The sequence below is a fragment of the Tiliqua scincoides genome, chromosome 4, assembly GCF_035046505.1.
Source record: "Tiliqua scincoides isolate rTilSci1 chromosome 4, rTilSci1.hap2, whole genome shotgun sequence".
In the NCBI taxonomy this organism is placed as follows: domain Eukaryota; kingdom Metazoa; phylum Chordata; class Lepidosauria; order Squamata; family Scincidae; genus Tiliqua; species Tiliqua scincoides.
The window spans coordinates 108,265,240-108,282,499 of NC_089824.1; the positions used below are offsets into that span (position 1 = coordinate 108,265,240).

Consider the following 17,260-nt stretch of genomic DNA (forward strand, 5'->3'; position numbering starts at 1 on the left):
ACTTGATAGGCAGTACCTGGGATAAGAAACTGAGCTAGAACTGTCAACACAAAAAATGCCTACTGTCAGAAACAAGAAAGCTTTTAAACAGATTCATCAAGAATGACAGAGGAAAAAATGACAGTAATTCATTTTTATTTTTATTTTTTTAAAAAGGTAATTAAATTGGAAATTGCTTTCATTACTGGAAGATTTAAATCCCTAGAGACTTCATAGAGTGCCACAGACAGGTTGCCTAGTGCTCACCGACCCAGCCAAGGTGTTGGAAAGCAGAGTACAGGGTGGTCCCTGCCAAACCAAGGAGCGCAAATGAACCAATTGCCCCTCGGGATCGTTTCTTGGGATCTGCAAGGAAAAGGTAGAAGGTTCACATAGGCTTGTCACAGGTGCAGGTAGCAGGCTGAGCAGCTGACACTCCAACATGGCTTGTTGCAAGGAACATCTGTTTTTAACTGCCCAACAAGAATTTCCAGGAGGTTTGAAACATGTTGAATAGTAGTTAGTTCCATAGAAGTGCTGCCCTCACTGCAACAAGACCCCAGTCATTTCTGCAATCTACCTGGGTCAGGCTTCTCAGTGGTGTTTTTCTCCCCACATAGCGATCTCAAACCCTTGTTTGCAATTCTTACATATTTTACAAAATAGCTTCTCAGCCCCCTTTCTCAGGCACAAAACAAGTGGTCAGGCTTCAGGAGAAAGTAGTTTTTTGCAAACCTATGCTTGGAGCAGCTAGGCTACAAAACCTCATCCCAAGGTGTTCTGCTAGCAAAGTCCAAGAATAACCATTACCATTCAGCTGCTACACCAGCCACCAATCCCAGGAGCACTCTTTCCCATTCCACAAAGAACATAAACAAGGTGTGTCCCCAGCTACTGGCAAATGACCAGCAGAGGTAAAGGATGTGCTTTTAAGAACAAATTATATAAAGCAAAGGTCCAAACTGTGGCCCAAGGGCCAAATCCAACCCTCGGGAGGATTTTATCCAGCCCCCAAGGTTTGCCTGCATCTCAAGGCTAAAAATAACTCAAGACACACTTCCGGGTATATACCGCATTCAGCCACCAGAAGTGAGGAATGTAATGCAATGCAATGCAATGGAAAGAAATTATTCCATTACATTACATTAAGCACCTCTAGTGGCTGAACAAGATATATACCAATGCTGAGAGACTTGAAATGTAAATATAAATATAATGTTAGTTAAACTTAAGTTTGAGATTTGTGTCATAGGTTGCTTGATGCTTTTTCAAAAATTCATTCCCTTTTCCTGTGTAAATGAATATTGCCCTCTGCTCCCCTCTTCCTTCCACCCCCACCCACTTATTGTATTCAATCAAACTCTCAGCACATTGGTCCTCCATGCATTTATTAATTATTTTCTGTCCCCAACACTGTGTCAAGATATGTGATGTAGCCCTTGTGCCGAAAAGTTTGGACACCACTGATATAAAGCCCCACTCAGATCTCTTTTGTCTTTTTTTAAGATTTGGAAATAACTTTCTACTCTGATTAAGGACAAGGAACATGAAACTGAGTCCTTTTTAATACAAAGGTCATTCCCCTCAATTCCAATTGCCTGCTGTACATCTCAATGCATACTGCATGGGAGGGAGAAGGACTAGGAAGCAGAGTTCAGAGAAAGACCCAGGTTTGATCTAAGGGAACGAATGAATGAATATGCAGCTGTCAGACAAATACTCACTTCCTGTGTAATAGCCATAGGCATAGAGGAGCCTTCCAATGATCCATGATACACCAAGTCCTGTAGCAACAAGCTAGAATGGAAACAGGAGCAGTGAGCACTCTCTGAAAATGACTTGTGCAGAGATGGGCAGAGAAGAAAAGAACCATAACAGTCCAGTTGTCTAGGTGTCAACCCAAGACTTGTTCAGAGAGATTACTTGCAGCCTAGTGATCAGAGTCTTCATATCAAGCAGCATGTCCAATTACTATTGCAGGTGCCTACATTTTGTATCTGAGCTCTTTTTTAAAGTTAAATGTAAATCGTTCGACATCACAAAACTGCAAACCAAAAGGTTAGGAACCACTCACTTCCTATGCAGAAGTCCTGATTGCTACTCCTCCATGCTGCAACCATCCCTGACTCCAGATTCATGCTGCTTTAGGAGTGTAATGCCAGTGTTACTACAAATCCAATGTATTGAGGATAAGTTAATAACACCACCCTGGGGCTGTGTGGTAGAAATTTGCCCCTTCAAACCTCCAATTCCATTAGAAGACTCCAAAAGAACAACAAAGAACAAAGTTCTGGCAACAAAGAACAAAGTTCAGCTCACTGAACTTTGCCCACCTGATACATACCGTAAAACAGTAGTTCCAGGGGAGGGCAAAACAAGCAAGCAGGGACAGAAGCCCTCCCTTCTACTACAAGAAGTCCTAATCACCCTGCTGTGGCTGCAGAGTTTTCACCTACTTCTGCCTACATATTTTCCCTACATTATTGGTTCTAAACTTTTTAGCACTGGAACCCACTTTTCAGAATGACAATCTGAGGCAACACACCAGAAGTGAAATAATTAACCTGGAGGTGACAACATGAAGCATGAAAATTTTTAACACCCCCCCCCCCAAATGACAAAATCAAATTAAGTAAGTAAATTAAAATTTTACAATAAGTCTAAAAATTTATTTAAAAGAACCATCCCTCCTAACCCTCCCAAAAAGTTGCTGATCTGTTTTAAAAAAAAATTCCTCAGACATTCCAAGGCTGCAATCCTATTGCACACTTACCCAGGAGTAAGCCCCACTGACTATCATTGCTAAAAACATATACATAGTAGCCTGTTAGAAGTACAGATCTGTAACTTTTCCCCAAATGCAGTCACGTATCATGGTAGAATCAAGTCTAATGTACTAAAAATAAAATACACACTGAAATGATGGGAAAGGGCATGCAAACTTAACTCACAGTAAAAAGGGAGGAGCAGGGAAACAAACTCACTCAGGGCCCAATCCTATCCAACTTTCCAGCACTGATGCAGCTGTGCCAATGGAGCATGCACTGCATGCTGTGATGATAGGGCAATGACGGAGGCCTCCTCAAGGTAATTACATTTGCTTCCTGACCTCAGGGCTGCACTGTGGCCACGTGAGAGTTGGAAAGTTGGATAGGATTGGGCCCTCAGGCTCTGTAACCAACAACCTGGCTTTGCTCAGAGCAAGCAGTACTGGGCCAAGCAGAAGGCACTGGCTCATACCAAGAACAATGCTATCAAAACCAGTCTGGAGTTTGATACTTACTGGATGGTAGACTCCACTTACAGCAAGAAAGAACAGGAAAGCCGGGTATATTTCCAGCCTATAAATATAAACACAAGTATGAGTTTAAGAGAGACTTGACTCTTGTAAATCTAGAGCTCCTGCATTCACATCAACTCATCCTGCTGAGACATGAGGATCATTAAACTATCACAAAATAGCCAATAATAAAAAGGAGAGTTTCAAGTTGTCCCTCAATAACTTTAGCATAGCAGGCCTGTAAGAATTCCATCCTGCCCTGACAGAAGCAGGCTTATCTGTTGCACAGTGTTGTGGAAACAAATACAAGCCTCCAGGTAAGAGAAAGGAGTTGCAACTCTGTGCCATGGTTTTCTCTGCAATGCATTCATTTTGCACACAGTCCTTATAACATTTCCCTCTATAAGAGAGGGAGTTTGGGACAGAGTATTAAAGACTAACAGGAGAAAAAAGAATGGGAACAGGAATGACAAGAATGGGAGGCAGGAGCAAGCAGCAGATGTGCAGAACACAAAGGCCCAGACTTGAGTAGATGCTACACTACGGTTCCTTTCAAGTCCTCTTGGCAGAAAGTGCCATCTTCTCTTTTCCTAGAGCTAAGAATTTCCCACAATTTGGTGGTCATTCCTCATGTTTGCACAAGCCCCACTCTATAATGCAACTCCAGCAATACCTCATATTACAGCTAGCTAGTGGCAAGCATTTCTCAGGCAACTTACTGGCCATACTGTCCAACAGAGCCATGAGACACTCCAAAGCAGGTGTCAGTAACAGCCATAGGTCACCAAGACTCCATTAAAAGAGTGGCCCAACCACTCTCCCTAGTGGGACACCATGGACTGATGGCCTAACTGAGTAGGTCCAGCCCTACTCAAATGTTTAGGCACAGCCATTTACAATGTTCATTTCTTCATGCATGCTTATGTTGTTACAGGCACACTGCACGGTTCATAACATTAATAGTTACTGAATGTGCCCTATTTGAGCCCAGGGGCAAAAAGTAATTACTACCGTCAGCCTACAGCTCAATCTTTCTCAACTCCTCTCTGATGTACAAAGCAGCATGCATGATTAGAGTTTTGATCCAAATGATTAAGAAACCAAGAATGAGGCAACAGGGACTACTTACGTGTTTTGGTGTGCTCGCTGGATGCAGTTGAAAATGTGCCCATTTTCAGGGTCCGTACTATACATGTTTGGGTACTGTCAGGGAAGAGAAGGAGGAGATGAAAGTCATAGTTAGGAGATGTCAATATCTCACCAGGTAGGGAGTGTAGAAAAACTGAAGGAGAATATGTGGCAAATATCCCCTATGTAAACACATTGCTGAGAGCTACGGCCAGCATTGACGCCTTAATGTGCTTTGTTTTCAGGTTTACATCATACTCACTCTACAATTTTAAGCTTATGCGTTAAAAACAACATTTGAAAATCCTACTGTAGAAGATTTTCCCACAATAACCCTCTCCCCTCAGAACTGGCTCATTGCAACAACAGATGCATGTGTTCATGTTGTGTGCACCTCCTTGTCTCTTTGCTCCTTCTGGTGGGGTCAGTTTCCTTAATTGTGTGAGGTGCGGAATGGTTCACTTGAACCACCCTTTTACATGCACTGCTAAACCTACTGTTAAAATAGATTCAATAGCACACACAGATGGACAGTGGATTATTTACCCCACACATGATTAAAGAAAGTAACAAGGCAGGAAATGTAATGGTCAGGATGTATATGCAGCATGAATGCACATCTCTGTTATTGCATGTGGCCAATTTGCAGGGAGGGAAATATCATCCAAGCTAGCCAGCAATTTCTTCAATCACACAGAATGTTAAACTCAGTTGTTCAATAAAAAGTCTAACTGCCTCAGAAATTAGGGTATTTAAGCTAGACTGCTTTGTGTTTATAGGCCACATCATGAGCTGCATTTTACACACTGGGTATGCAGACAAAGAGTCACTATCTTACATAAGGCACATATGAAATAGTTTTGCCTCTTGGGAGTTTGGCAAACAGACTTCAGAAGTGGCTGTGAATCAGTTGAAATCCTGCTGTAGCAAACATCAATGCAGCTTCAAATCACAGGATTGGAAGGGAAGTTATGTGTTATGAGGCCACCATCTTTATGCTTGGCATTTTATACAGAAAGAGACATGCTCACAGTAAAAAAAACCAACACAAGGGATACAATAAAAGGGGAAGACATGGAGGCAGTGATCAACTGGAGAAAAGTGTGCACTCATGTCACCCACACACACCGAAGCATAGTTACAATGTCCAGTCTCCTGCCATCAAGGAGACTACAACGCCCAAGGGCAAACTACAACAATGTCACACATTAACTTGACTAACGTGGCACCTAGGCAGCAAGGTGTGTGCAGCAAACCAAGATCCCTCCCCTCCTTTGGTCAGCACACCACTCCCAAGTCCCAACCTGTTGCTACTACTGCTCATACTACTCCTGCACCCACTGCTCAGGTCAGGCTCAAGCAACTCACTCATTGACCTCTCCAGAGGATTTATTCTCTTTCTGGCCATGCTTCCATTACCTTCTGTTCCATGCAATTTGGCAATGGCAGTACAACCACCAAGGCTGTCCTTCCCTATGGTAAGGTCCTAACAAAAGCGGAGAGCCGTATGCACAATTCATGGAAGAGTTTAGCTGCTCAAAAGCTCAAGCAAGCCAAAGCACACAAGGCTTTTGCTCCTTCAGTAAAGGACATTCATGCCACAGTTGCATTCTCCCACTTTGTAGCTGCCCAGAAAACAATTTCCAGCTGTGAGCGTATGCAGAAACCACAATAGGCTCTTAACATGAAAACACACAGTCCATAATACAAAAGCTAAAAAGCACCAACAGGAGAAATGAAAAGGAAATGGACTTCTAGTTCAGGGGTACTCAAACCCTGGCCCGGGAGCCATTTGTGGCCCCTGGGGGCTCCCAATCTGGCTCGCAGGTAGCTCCAAGTCTCCAATGAGCCTCTGGCCCTCTGGAGCCCACACAAGCCTGATGCAGCTGCTCTCAACATGAGGGCAACAGTTCATCCTCTCATGTGAGCTGTGGGATGCGGGCTTCCTCCATTGCTTGCTTTTTCATGTCTGTGATGCAACAGTAGCAGTGAAGAAAAGGCCAGCCTTGCTTTGTGCAAGGACTTTTATAGGCCTTGAGCTATTGCAAGACCTTCATTCATATATATAAGTTCCATCTCTAATATATTCATTTATGTAAATTTGCTCAAATTTGAAATGTAAATTTTTTTTCCTTGGCCCCTGACACAGTGTCAGAGACGATGTGGCCCTCCTGCCAAAAAGTGTGGACACCCCTGTGCTAGTTGAAAGGAACTTCATCCCTTTCAGAGCCAGTAAAAACCATGCCCAGAGAAAAAGTAGTGTTTTGCAAATCCATTGCAAGCTATTCCTAGTTAAGACCTTTAGTCAGACTTCTGATTCATCAGGCTGAGAGTGAAGTAGAAACACCCTTTGGCCCTCAGCCCAACTGCAGTGCCAGAGGCCTCCAACGATTGTCAAGAAAAGCATTTGCTTGGGAAAAGCTCCTGTGATTTACACAATACTCCTCAATGTCAAAGATCCCTGGAAGCCTGTTCACCCACTCCTCCTAGTTTTACTCCAGGGCTTGCCTGTTCCCAGAGACTGGCAGACTCAACATCTGTTAGCATCTTAGGACTAAAAAATTGGCAAGGGCAGATGCAAACCTGCCCCAGGAAAGCCTGCACATTTGCTTTTACTATGTTTATAGAAGACCAAGAGCAGTGGATAATTTGACAAGATTTGACTTACCCAAATTCCTCACATTCAGTCTCACAACTCTCCCACATTTAATAAAGAACTACCAAGTTGGAAGATGCAAAAGGTCATCTAATCATCCTTACTGATCAGCCATCTTCAGCTCAACCTAAACAATCTATAAGGCCACAGTAAGAGCCATGGCTGGAAAACACAGCAAAAGTCCATTGAGTCCAGGATCCTGTTTCCAACAGCAATCAAACTAATGCTTCTGGGCAGCCCATAAGCAAAGCCTGAAGCTAACAGCCTTCTCCTGTTGCTTATCCCAGCAACTGGTATTCAGAAGTATACCTCTGAATGGCAGTGCCATTTAGCTGTCACTGCTAGGACACTGACAAAAAGCAGCACCAGTTAACATTTGCTCTGCAAGCACCTGAGTGCATAAGAGAGTCATGCTATACTGAAGAGGTGTGGGCTGAACAGACAGCAAGAGGAACCTAGGTTTTGGCCGGTTTCATGGGGGGCAGAGGTTGTGGTTTTCCTCACAACCACAATGGGCAGGGATGACCTACAGCAATCCAGATACCAGCTACATTTCAAAAGGATGCTTTAGTAACAAAGAAGCAGGCAACAATTCTCCTCCTGCTGCTCAAAACGTAATGTGTGCCAAGGATCATCAGGGCATAGCCCTGTTATCTGGTTTCAACACCAGAATTCAACCCTGGAATGCATGACACAAATGCTGCTAAAGTGCCCCTGAGAAGACGGAAAGTCTTCACTAAGTCTCCAAGCCTCAGAGATGAGCTCCAGCTCTGACATCTCTCTTTCTAGAAAACTAACTATTTGTTCATCTGTTGGCATAGCAACATGGTGGTAGCTGGCAGACAAAAAAAACTTTGTTAGCTGCCTTTCTTTAAGAAGGTGACAGGTAGACATAAATGGTTTAATAACAATAATGAAGTCGCTCATTTTGAAGTCTCCACATTGCAAACATAAGGCAGGAAGACTTCCTGACCTGCCATTGGAAGCATTCATAAGAGGGCAACATTGAAACCAGTCCCATGTTTCAGTGATGGCAACTATGCTGCTAAGGCAACATATTAACTAGGCCCAACTGTGAGCAGTTGGGAGTAGGACAGAGAGCATTACAGTTCTCAGCACATGGGAAGCAAAGAAGTTATGGGCCAGCCCCTCCATCAGCCTGGATCTCCAAGGCACTGGTCACCTGCTCCACTGCCCAGTTCAGATAAATGCTTCAGTTGCAGCCTATTTAAATCTAGTTCCTTTTGTCTACCAATACTTGTCAAGAGGGTGAAAAAGGACTAAACCACCAAGAAGTTGCTCCATCATTTCATTTATCTCTCCAAATGCTCATCTGAAGGATCTTCAAGACAGGACCAACTAGCAAAGACAAGCCAGGCTGCCTTATCAGCAACTGCCAGCCATTATGCTCTCAAGGGAGCAGGCCATCAATACAAGAGCCTTGATCTGTACTGCAAATAGGGAACTGAGCTGGGATTTATATAATTCTGAGAGCCACAGCAGGAGCTGAGATACATGCCAAGAGATATGTTATCCATGCTCCCAAAAGACATTTCCTGCTACGAGGCAAGGAACACAGCTATCTCAGGTAGCAGATTTAATTATGCACAGTGGGCAAAAGATTTGACCAACTGGAACAATCAGGAAAAGATATAGGACAACATCCTGGTGCACTGTACCTCATGTTAACAATGGGAGGGATGGGGTATAATTTGGGCTGTCAAGCTTAGGTATTAACTAGAGTCTCAGATGAAGAACCAGAAAGCCTACTTGGCTAGTGAAGTGGGTTAGATATATGGCTTTCTGGAAAAAGATAAACAATTTTATGATTGTGAACCTTGTTGGAGTCATCAGATTGTGTGTAACATAAGCTGAGACTTTGCTCTCTTTCCAGAAATCTGATACAGGAAGAAGTGCTGTGGAATATTGGACCTCTTTAATTCTAGGCAGAAACAGAATGACACAAGAAGCCCCCAAGGAGATACAGTTCTAGTGACATTACAGAATCCAATATCGCAATTGCATTCATCTCAGATTTGTACTTAGAAAGCATGTTTGAAGGCTATGATATTGCCCCTCTTTCTTTCCAGTTTGGGAAAAGCTACAGCTTTTACCTCTAAAAAAATGCGACTAGGGCTCTTTAGATAATACTTCTTCAACTGGTCCAGCCCCATGAGATAAAAGATGAGTTTGCACCATGAAAACAAATGTCTCAGCTGCTCCCTTCTGGGAAAGTCTGGAGCATCACTCTTTAATTGTGTGTGTGTGTGGGGGGTGGTGGTGGTGGTGGTCACAATTATCAGTGTACATCATTCACCTGGACTGGCCCCAGGCAATAAAAGTAGTATTGTCCAAACATGCCCTACATAGGGGAACTCTCAGGTCCTTCATACTTCCATACTCACCTCCACCTTAAACTTCTTGCGGGCCTTTCCCACATTTATTGCAAGGTGTGTTACCAAGATAAAACTGGCAGCACCTGTAAGAATCACATAGCCATATTCCTTGGAGAGGACCACCATCTTGACACTGTGGAGAGAATAAAAGGGATGCATCAGTCTGAGAATGCCCTCAAAAGTGTGAGTACTACCAAAGGCAGATGCAAGTCAGTATGGAGCCTACAAACAAGGAGAGGACTATAACAATACAAACGAGTACCAAATACAATATCTTAACTCCTTAATTCCAAAACAGCAAATAATTCACAGAAACCTCCCAAAAGTACTCAGTACAGGCTTGGGCTTCCTCTTCAGATCCTTTTCAACACTGCTTTACTTCGGTTCATGTAGCAGAGGCTTATGCACTGAGCAGAATACTGGATTGAGAGGTTGCTCAGAAGTCTGTAAAGTTGTTTTTGGGGCTTTCCTGCTAACTCTGCCAATCTGGAGGAAAGGGATCCAACTTTTTGTTGGAGCAAGTTGGCTCAGCAATTAGAAAGTCATATGTACTTTCTGCAAACCCAGTTAAAACAACACTCTTCAACAATGAAAGCAATTTTTGACAATTCTGTGAACGAATGCAAAGACAAGTTTCACCTCTTTACATTGTATTTATGGCTGAATGTTCAGAATTGCACCTGAGCAATTGTGTATACCAAAATGGTCTGTAAACACAAGCCTTAGCTTCATCAAAGACAATGTTCATAACCAGAGCAAGGCAAACTCTACACACAAGATGGGATATCACATCTGCTGGCTATGACAAAATCTGCTACTTGGGCAAATTTTAGAAGCTTTTTTTCACCTGAAGTTTCCACCAGACAGTAGCCATTCACTCATGTGAACATCTTGCAGGCTGCACCTGAATGATTCACACAAGTGAAAACAAAACAAAAAGATTTCACTTGTACAGATGATTGTGTTTAATCTATTTTGGTGTACATGATTTCCAAGGTGCAATTCTGAACATTCAACCTTATTATGTAAACAGGTAAAAATACCACTAGTGGCCCACATTAAACACCCCCTAGATCAGGGGTTTCCAAACTTTTTGGCCAGAGGGCCGCATCAAATATCTGGCGTGGTGTTGTGGGCCGAAAAAAAATTTAAATATATAATTTAAATAAATAAATTAGAGATGGAACTTGGATGAGTGAATAAATTAATGAAAGGGCTCATTCATTTAACCTCCCTGGCCCTCAGAACACCCTATAGACACAATCAGAGCACAGTTCTGGTCATATTCAGTTGAGAGGGCCAGAGGCTTTCAGGGGACAACAGGTTGGCCGCGGGCTGGAAAGAAGCTTGCTGCGGGCCGCATCTGGCCCCCGTGCTGGGGTTTGGAGACCCCTGCCCTAGATTATAAATGCATTCTGTTTCTGGCCAACTGCACCAGTTTCACTAGTGTAGGGGTCCCCCCAAACCTTCTGCAGCCAGGATCACAACACTCAGTCTTGCTCTTACTGCACACAGGAATGGGTCAATTATGTACAAAATGTTTATTACATTCTGTAAGAATTTTCACAATGCAAGATAAATATTTGCAGTTGCAGGACTGCTTGCTCAACCTCACTGCTGGGGGCAAAGCAACTCAACCCAGCAGTTGCTCCATCCAGTAGAAGAAAAAGTGTGTGATGGGGCATATAATTATAATGCATCTCAACTGATCAGAATGCATTGGTGGGCCAAATGTGACTGTAGTCACAGCATGAAGGACCCTGCACTAGCGATACTTCACAAAATAGCAGGTGGTTCTTGGTTCCACTGCCATGGAAGTCACATGGCACCAACACACCTTTCCTTACTACACTGGAAGTGAAGATAGGGAGGACAAAGTGCGACTGTACAGCTGCTTGATCCTTTGAAAGAGCCACAGTTGGGGAAAGGAGGGTGCAGGGGAAAGCCCTTACTGTGGGGCAAACCACCCATTAATGTGCACAGCTGCCATCATCACCAAAGGGGGCAGACAAAATGTCCAAGTGCAAAGTGTCCAGGCAGCATACACCTCACAAGGAGACAGACCTAGCACTCAATTTCTTAACAAATAAGGCCCTAGAAGCACAAGCCTGCAGGAAACCAAGCCTTCCTTGTCCTTTTTTTCCTCCATACCTAGACTGCATGAGAAAGGGCTAGTTTGTATTGCTTACTGACAAGCAAACAAAAAACTCAGACATGCTCAGGGACCCTTTCTTCATCCAGCACTAGAGTCACTTTTAAACTGCCCGGGGGTGGGGCACAGAGCTCCAGAATCAAATCCTATGCATGCCTACTCAGAAGTCAGTCCCATTATGTTCAATGGGGCTTACTCCCAAGAAAGCGTAGCCTCAGCCCCTTCTGCGAGCCCCATCCGCAAGGCTGGCACAGATCGCTTCCAGGGCTCCGGCTGGACTTCAGACTTTAAACCTCAGCCGGGCAGCCCAAGCGCAGCCCTGGTCCTGGGTGGGGCACCAGCCCCGATCCCCCTCGGGAAGAGGCGCTGCGGGAGGACCAGCACGGAGCTCGCTCCGCTGAGCCGCTGCCCAAAGCCCCACCGACGCTGCTGACCAGCAGGCAGGCTCCTTCCCTCCACCTCGCAGGCGCCCACACTCACCGCTGCTTCCCGCGGAGCTAGATCGCAGCCAAGACCGCAGCTACGACACTCGCAGCAGCACCGCCCTCTTCCCACCCCAGTACGGGCCAGCCACGCGCTGCCTGACTGGCCGGGCTGTTTCACTCGGGGCGGGCCCGCAGCAGCCCCGCCCCAGGCGGAAAGACGCAGCGCGGCAGGTCGCGGAGCGTCCTTTGGGTGCCCTCCAGGCGCACTTTGGACTCTGATTGACTGTCGCCCTAGCAAAGAAGGATAAAGGCGACCTGAGTGAATCACCCCCCTTTGCAAAACCACCAGTACTGAGTGAGGCTGCAATCCTGTCTACACCTTCCTGGGAGTAAGCCCCATTGACTATAATGGGACTGACTTCTGAGGAGACATGCATAGGCTTGGTCTCTAAGGCTGCAATCCTACACTTTCCTGGGAGTAAGCCCTATTGACTATAAAGGGACTGACTTCTGAGGAGACATGCATAGGCTTGGTCTCTAAGGCTGCAATCCTACACTTTCCTGGGAGTAAGTCCCATTGACTATAATGGGATTGACTTCTGAGGAGACATGCATAGGCTGGTCTCTAAGGCTGCAATCCTACACTTTCCTGGGAGTAAGCCCCATTGACTATAATGGGATTGACTTCTGAGGAGACATGCATAGGCTTGGCTTCTAAGGCTGCAATCCTACACTTTCCTGGGAGTAAGCCCCATTGATTATAATGGGACTTACTGCTGAGTAGATATGGATTGGCTATGATATGGATATCTGCTGAGTAGATATGGATTGGCTTCTAAGGCTGAAATCCTATCCACACTTTCCTGGGAGTAAGCCCCATTGACTATCATGGGACTTATTTCTGAGTAGGACACAATCCTATCCAACTTTCCAGTGCTGGAAATGCAGCCCAGGGGAAAGGGAACAAATGTTCCCTTGCCTGGATGAGGCCTCTGTGACTGCAGGACACAGCACATGCCTCATTAGCATGGCTGCACCAGTGGTGGAAAATTGGATAGGATTTGGCCCTAAGTAATCTGGAATGCTAGTGTTGCCACATCCCCCTTCCCTCCCCACATTGCTGTGCCTGGATCCTTAATAGCCTTCTGTACTGGCTTTTCTTGTGCTGCAATCCTTTACACACTTGACTTCCCTGTGAGTGAGCCCCATTGGATACATTGGGACTTATTTCTGAGTAATGCACAGGATTGCACTTTTATGCATGAAAATTGTTTTCATAGCCTTTGCTCACTTTCAGGATGCTAGTCCTTTCTTTGCTTGTCCTGAATATTTTTCCTCCTGTTTTACTATCTCCTGCTTCTTAGATATGTGTAGCTCTCCTTGCACTGACTGACTGCAGGGTAGAGGACTGCACGTGCTAGCCTTGCCAAGCCAAGGACATTGGAACAGCCTGGCCCTGCACTGTACATGGATATGACCTCTTCTTATGAACTCTACAGTTCTTATGAATTCTAAGGCTGCAATCCTATGCACACTTACCTGAGACTAAGCCCCATTGATTATAATGAGGATTTCTTCTGGTGGATGTGCATAGGATTGTACTGTAAGGCTACCATCCTGTACACAGTTTCATGGGAGTAAGTCCCACTGAATTCAGAGGAACTTCTGGGTAGATATGTATGAGTTGTGCTGTAAGTGTTGTCACCAAGTTCACAGGAAATTTCTGGGTTAACTATCTACTGCAGTTCTCACACATTTAGCACTGGAACCCACTTTTTAGAAGGAGAATCTGTCAGGACCCACTGGAAGTGATGTCATGACTGGAAGTGACATCTTCAAGCAGGAACATTTTTAACAATCCTAGGCTGCAATCCAACCCACACTTATCCAGGAGTAAGTCCCATTTACTATCATTGTTAAAAGCATATACATAGTAGCCTGTTAAAAGTACAGATCTGTAACATTCCCCTAATGCAGTCACATACCGCTGGCCTGCCTGTTTCAGCACAAGTTAGGATTGTGCTGTAAGTAGTGCTACTGTTAGGTAGATACAACTGTTAGGTATATTCAAAGTTGGTTGATCAACCATTTCCAGAACTATTAAATAGATCTTCATCAACCTGGAGGGAGGTATCAAGTGGAGTACCACAGGGCTCTGTCTTGGGTGCTATGCTGTTTGGTATTTTTTAAAAAAATGATCTGGATGATGGAGTAGAGGGGATGCTTATCAAATTTGCAGATGGCTCAAAGTTAGAGGCGATAGCTAAAACCCTAGAACAGGGGTCTCCAAACTTTTTGGCTAAAGGGCTGCATCAAATATCTGGCACGGTGTGAAGGGCTGGAAAAAAAATTTAAATATAAAATTAGAGATGGAACTTAGATGATGAATAAATGAATGAATGGGTTCATTCATTCAACCTCTCTGGCCCTCAGAACACCCTCCAGACACAATCAGAGCATGGTTCTGGTCATGTTCAGTTGAGTGGGCCAGAGGCTTTCAGGGAACAAAAGGTTTGCCATGGGCTGGAAAGAGGCTGGCTGCGGGCCGCATCTGGCCCCCGGACCAGAGTTTGGAGACCCCTGCCCTAGAAGGGTGAATCAGGATTCAAAATGACAGCCTTGACCAGTGGGACCATACCAACAAGAAGTTGAATGGAGACCACTATAAAGTCCAAATACAAGATGGGGCAAACCTGACTTGGCAGCAGCATGCGTAAACATGATCTAGGTGTCTCAGTGGACCACGTCCTGAAGATGAGCCAGCATTATGGTGCAGCTACAAACAAATGAATGCATTGCCATGTGGCATTAGGAAAGGCATAACATCCAGATCACAAGAAATAATAGTGCCAGTCTATATTGCATTAGTCACCCCTTGTTTGGAATATTGTGTCCCATTTTGGGCACCATATTTTAAGAAAGATATTGATAGACTGGAGAATGTTCAAAGAAGGGTAACAAAGATGGTAAGAAGACTGGAAACCATGTCCTGTCAGGAACTGTTAGAGCTTGCTGTATTTAACCTGGAGAAAGACGAACATAAAGGGAGATATGATAGCCTTCTTCAAGTATCTGAAGAGCTGTCATGCAGAAGAAGAAGAAGAACAGCATTGTGAGTTATGTTGATAACTTCAGTAGACTACGGAGTTTCTGTTCATGCTCTTTTCCATGACTTTTTCATCAGATGCCTTTTCCACCAGAAGTTGTCATATTTAGACATGGAATATATTTAAAGTTGCCACCTTTTAAAAAGAGAAAAAAAAAAAACAGCCTGGCAGGAAGGCTTATCTCTACCAGGAAAACTTTCATAAGTTCCATCTTCATACAAACTTTATGCACCTGACTATTGTTAAAGACAGAGGAGCAGGGCCAGGAAAAAGATGGCAACCCTGTTACCAAAAGGGCTGTTTTGTTTAGGGGAATTATTACACTGCCCTTATTTGAACCTTAGGATCGTAGGCTGGATAACAAGACAGCGTAATGCAGAGAAATTCCCTTTTGCTGAAAGAAGAGACTGAGAGAAAGATGACTTTTAATAAAAGATTATAGTTTTATTACAAAAGCACAAAGGTAAACATAATGCACATGGGGAAATGATAAGTGTATGTCTCTTGGTTCTAATACTTGAATCCAATGTATCTAGCTTTCATGGTGGTTGTGTGTGAAGAGTATTTGGTGCATCCGAGGAAATAGAAAAAGGAGAGGTTGTAGGGAAGGATTTTAGGGGTCCCTGATCTGCCAACCTCAGCTGCTAACTAAAGATGGGGAGAGAAGGGAAGAGAAAGGGGGAGAGAAGAAGGGAAAGAGTTCCAGGCGCAAGATACGTCCTGTAGAGCAGTTGAAGGGGTGGGGGAAAGTCCTGTGAAGAGGACCCTCTGACACAGCACAGATGTGTTGGTCCTTGGAGAGAGAGCTCGAGAAAGCACATGAGAGGAAGCCCTCACTTAAAAAGGGTTTGGAGACAGTGCTGAGCTGGATGGTAGCTTGATTACTACCACACAGCAGGGTGCTTGGAGTGTATAAAACATTGAAAGGATCAGGATGTCAGTTATCAGCCAAATTCAGTGGGGTCTATGGCTGGCTTCAGCAACACAAGAAGGCAGTTCCAGTTTGCATGCAGTACTTAAACAGTGATTGGGTTAAAACAATACAATGAATACAGTAATGTAAGAGACACTTACACAATGATTTTTGCATACAGTTCTTAAACAGTGATTGGGTTAAAACAATACAATGAATACAGTAATGTAGGTGACACTTAAACAATGATTTAAGATGCCAGACTTCCTCCCATAATGTGTGACCATGGGGAGGTGGTGGTTGTGTAACCATGAGCTTGTGACTTGACCTGATTGTGGCCTGTGTGCTGGGAGAAGTTTAGCCTGCATGCTATTTTAGTCCATAGTAACATAATCAGATATAGAGAGAAAGTTACAACTAAAAGGCAAAAGGGGATTTTCACATAACAACCCTGGGTATATTTAAAGTAAAGCAACTCCCTGGCAACTGACAGTATTCCTGCTAAAAATTATCTTATTTCTTCTGTGCATTTTATATCTCATGTTCTCATAAGCATATATATTGGTTTTGAAGTAGTGACAATAGCACTGTCTATTGCTGATAATACTCTTATTACAAATGAAGAGCAATTCTGAACATTTTTAAAGTATAAAAGGAAAACAGCTTTTCAGTTTTTCTGAAACTGCTTTTCAGTCAAGTACCCGGTATAGCATTGCACCTTAAAATAATCCAGTGGCTCCCCTAAGATACTAGGAGGGCAATCCACTGCCTGCTCATGCAGAGTTTCAAATATAATTTTGTGAGCCCCTTTATTCATGCCAGGTTCAGCAGTTGGAGTTGTAATGGCCTCTGCAATGTGCTCCTGGTGTAATAAGAACAATATGAACATATCCCAGTGAGAAGGCACAGTAGCCAACTGTGACAGACAGAGCTCGGTATTTGCAGCTTCATGTATACCATGCCAGCTGAGCAATGGGTCACAGCCAGTCCCATTTCTCATAGACCAATAGACTATAGCACTTCCATGCCCAAAGCCTCCTTTAACATGCTTTTTTCACTCTCTTTCTTTCATCCTTGTGGTACAGAAGAGGGAACTCTGGCAGGTTCTCTTTGTCTTGCAAGTGTGAGTAAAGCTAGACATGCTGCAGGTCCCTCTTCTATGTGAGGAATGTAATCACTCCCCAGCTTGTCCTTCTCCTGCATTTTTCCCCTACTGTCTTTCTC

General features: G+C 44.1%; 1 protein-coding gene across 1 annotated transcript; it reads right to left on the reverse strand.

The window, feature by feature from the left end:
• Positions 1 to 118: 118 nt before the first annotated feature.
• Positions 119 to 12,180, reverse strand: MGST3 (microsomal glutathione S-transferase 3). Its single transcript, XM_066625428.1, has 6 exons — positions 12,072 to 12,180; positions 9,449 to 9,572; positions 4,389 to 4,462; positions 3,263 to 3,320; positions 1,704 to 1,776; positions 119 to 345 (listed from the first exon to the last, which is right to left on the reverse strand). The coding sequence occupies exons 2-6, from the start codon at positions 9,563 to 9,565 to the stop codon at positions 236 to 238; spliced, it is 432 nt and encodes a 143-aa protein (XP_066481525.1). The 5' UTR covers positions 9,566 to 9,572; positions 12,072 to 12,180; the 3' UTR covers positions 119 to 235.
• Positions 12,181 to 17,260: the final 5,080 nt, after the last annotated feature.

Bases quoted from the DNA above. Each gene is read 5' to 3' on its own strand.
- MGST3 (XM_066625428.1), bottom strand. From the start codon at position 9,565: ATGGTGGTCCTCTCCAAGGAATATGGCTATGTGATTCTTACAGGTGCT. The intron at 3,321-4,388 runs GTAAGTAGTCCC...TTATATTTATAG, and splicing joins CAGCGAGCACACCAAAACAC to GCTGGAAATATACCCGGCTT. The intron at 346-1,703 runs GTGAGTATTTGT...TTTTCCTTGCAG, and splicing joins CTATGGCTATTACACAGGAA to ATCCCAAGAAACGATCCCGA.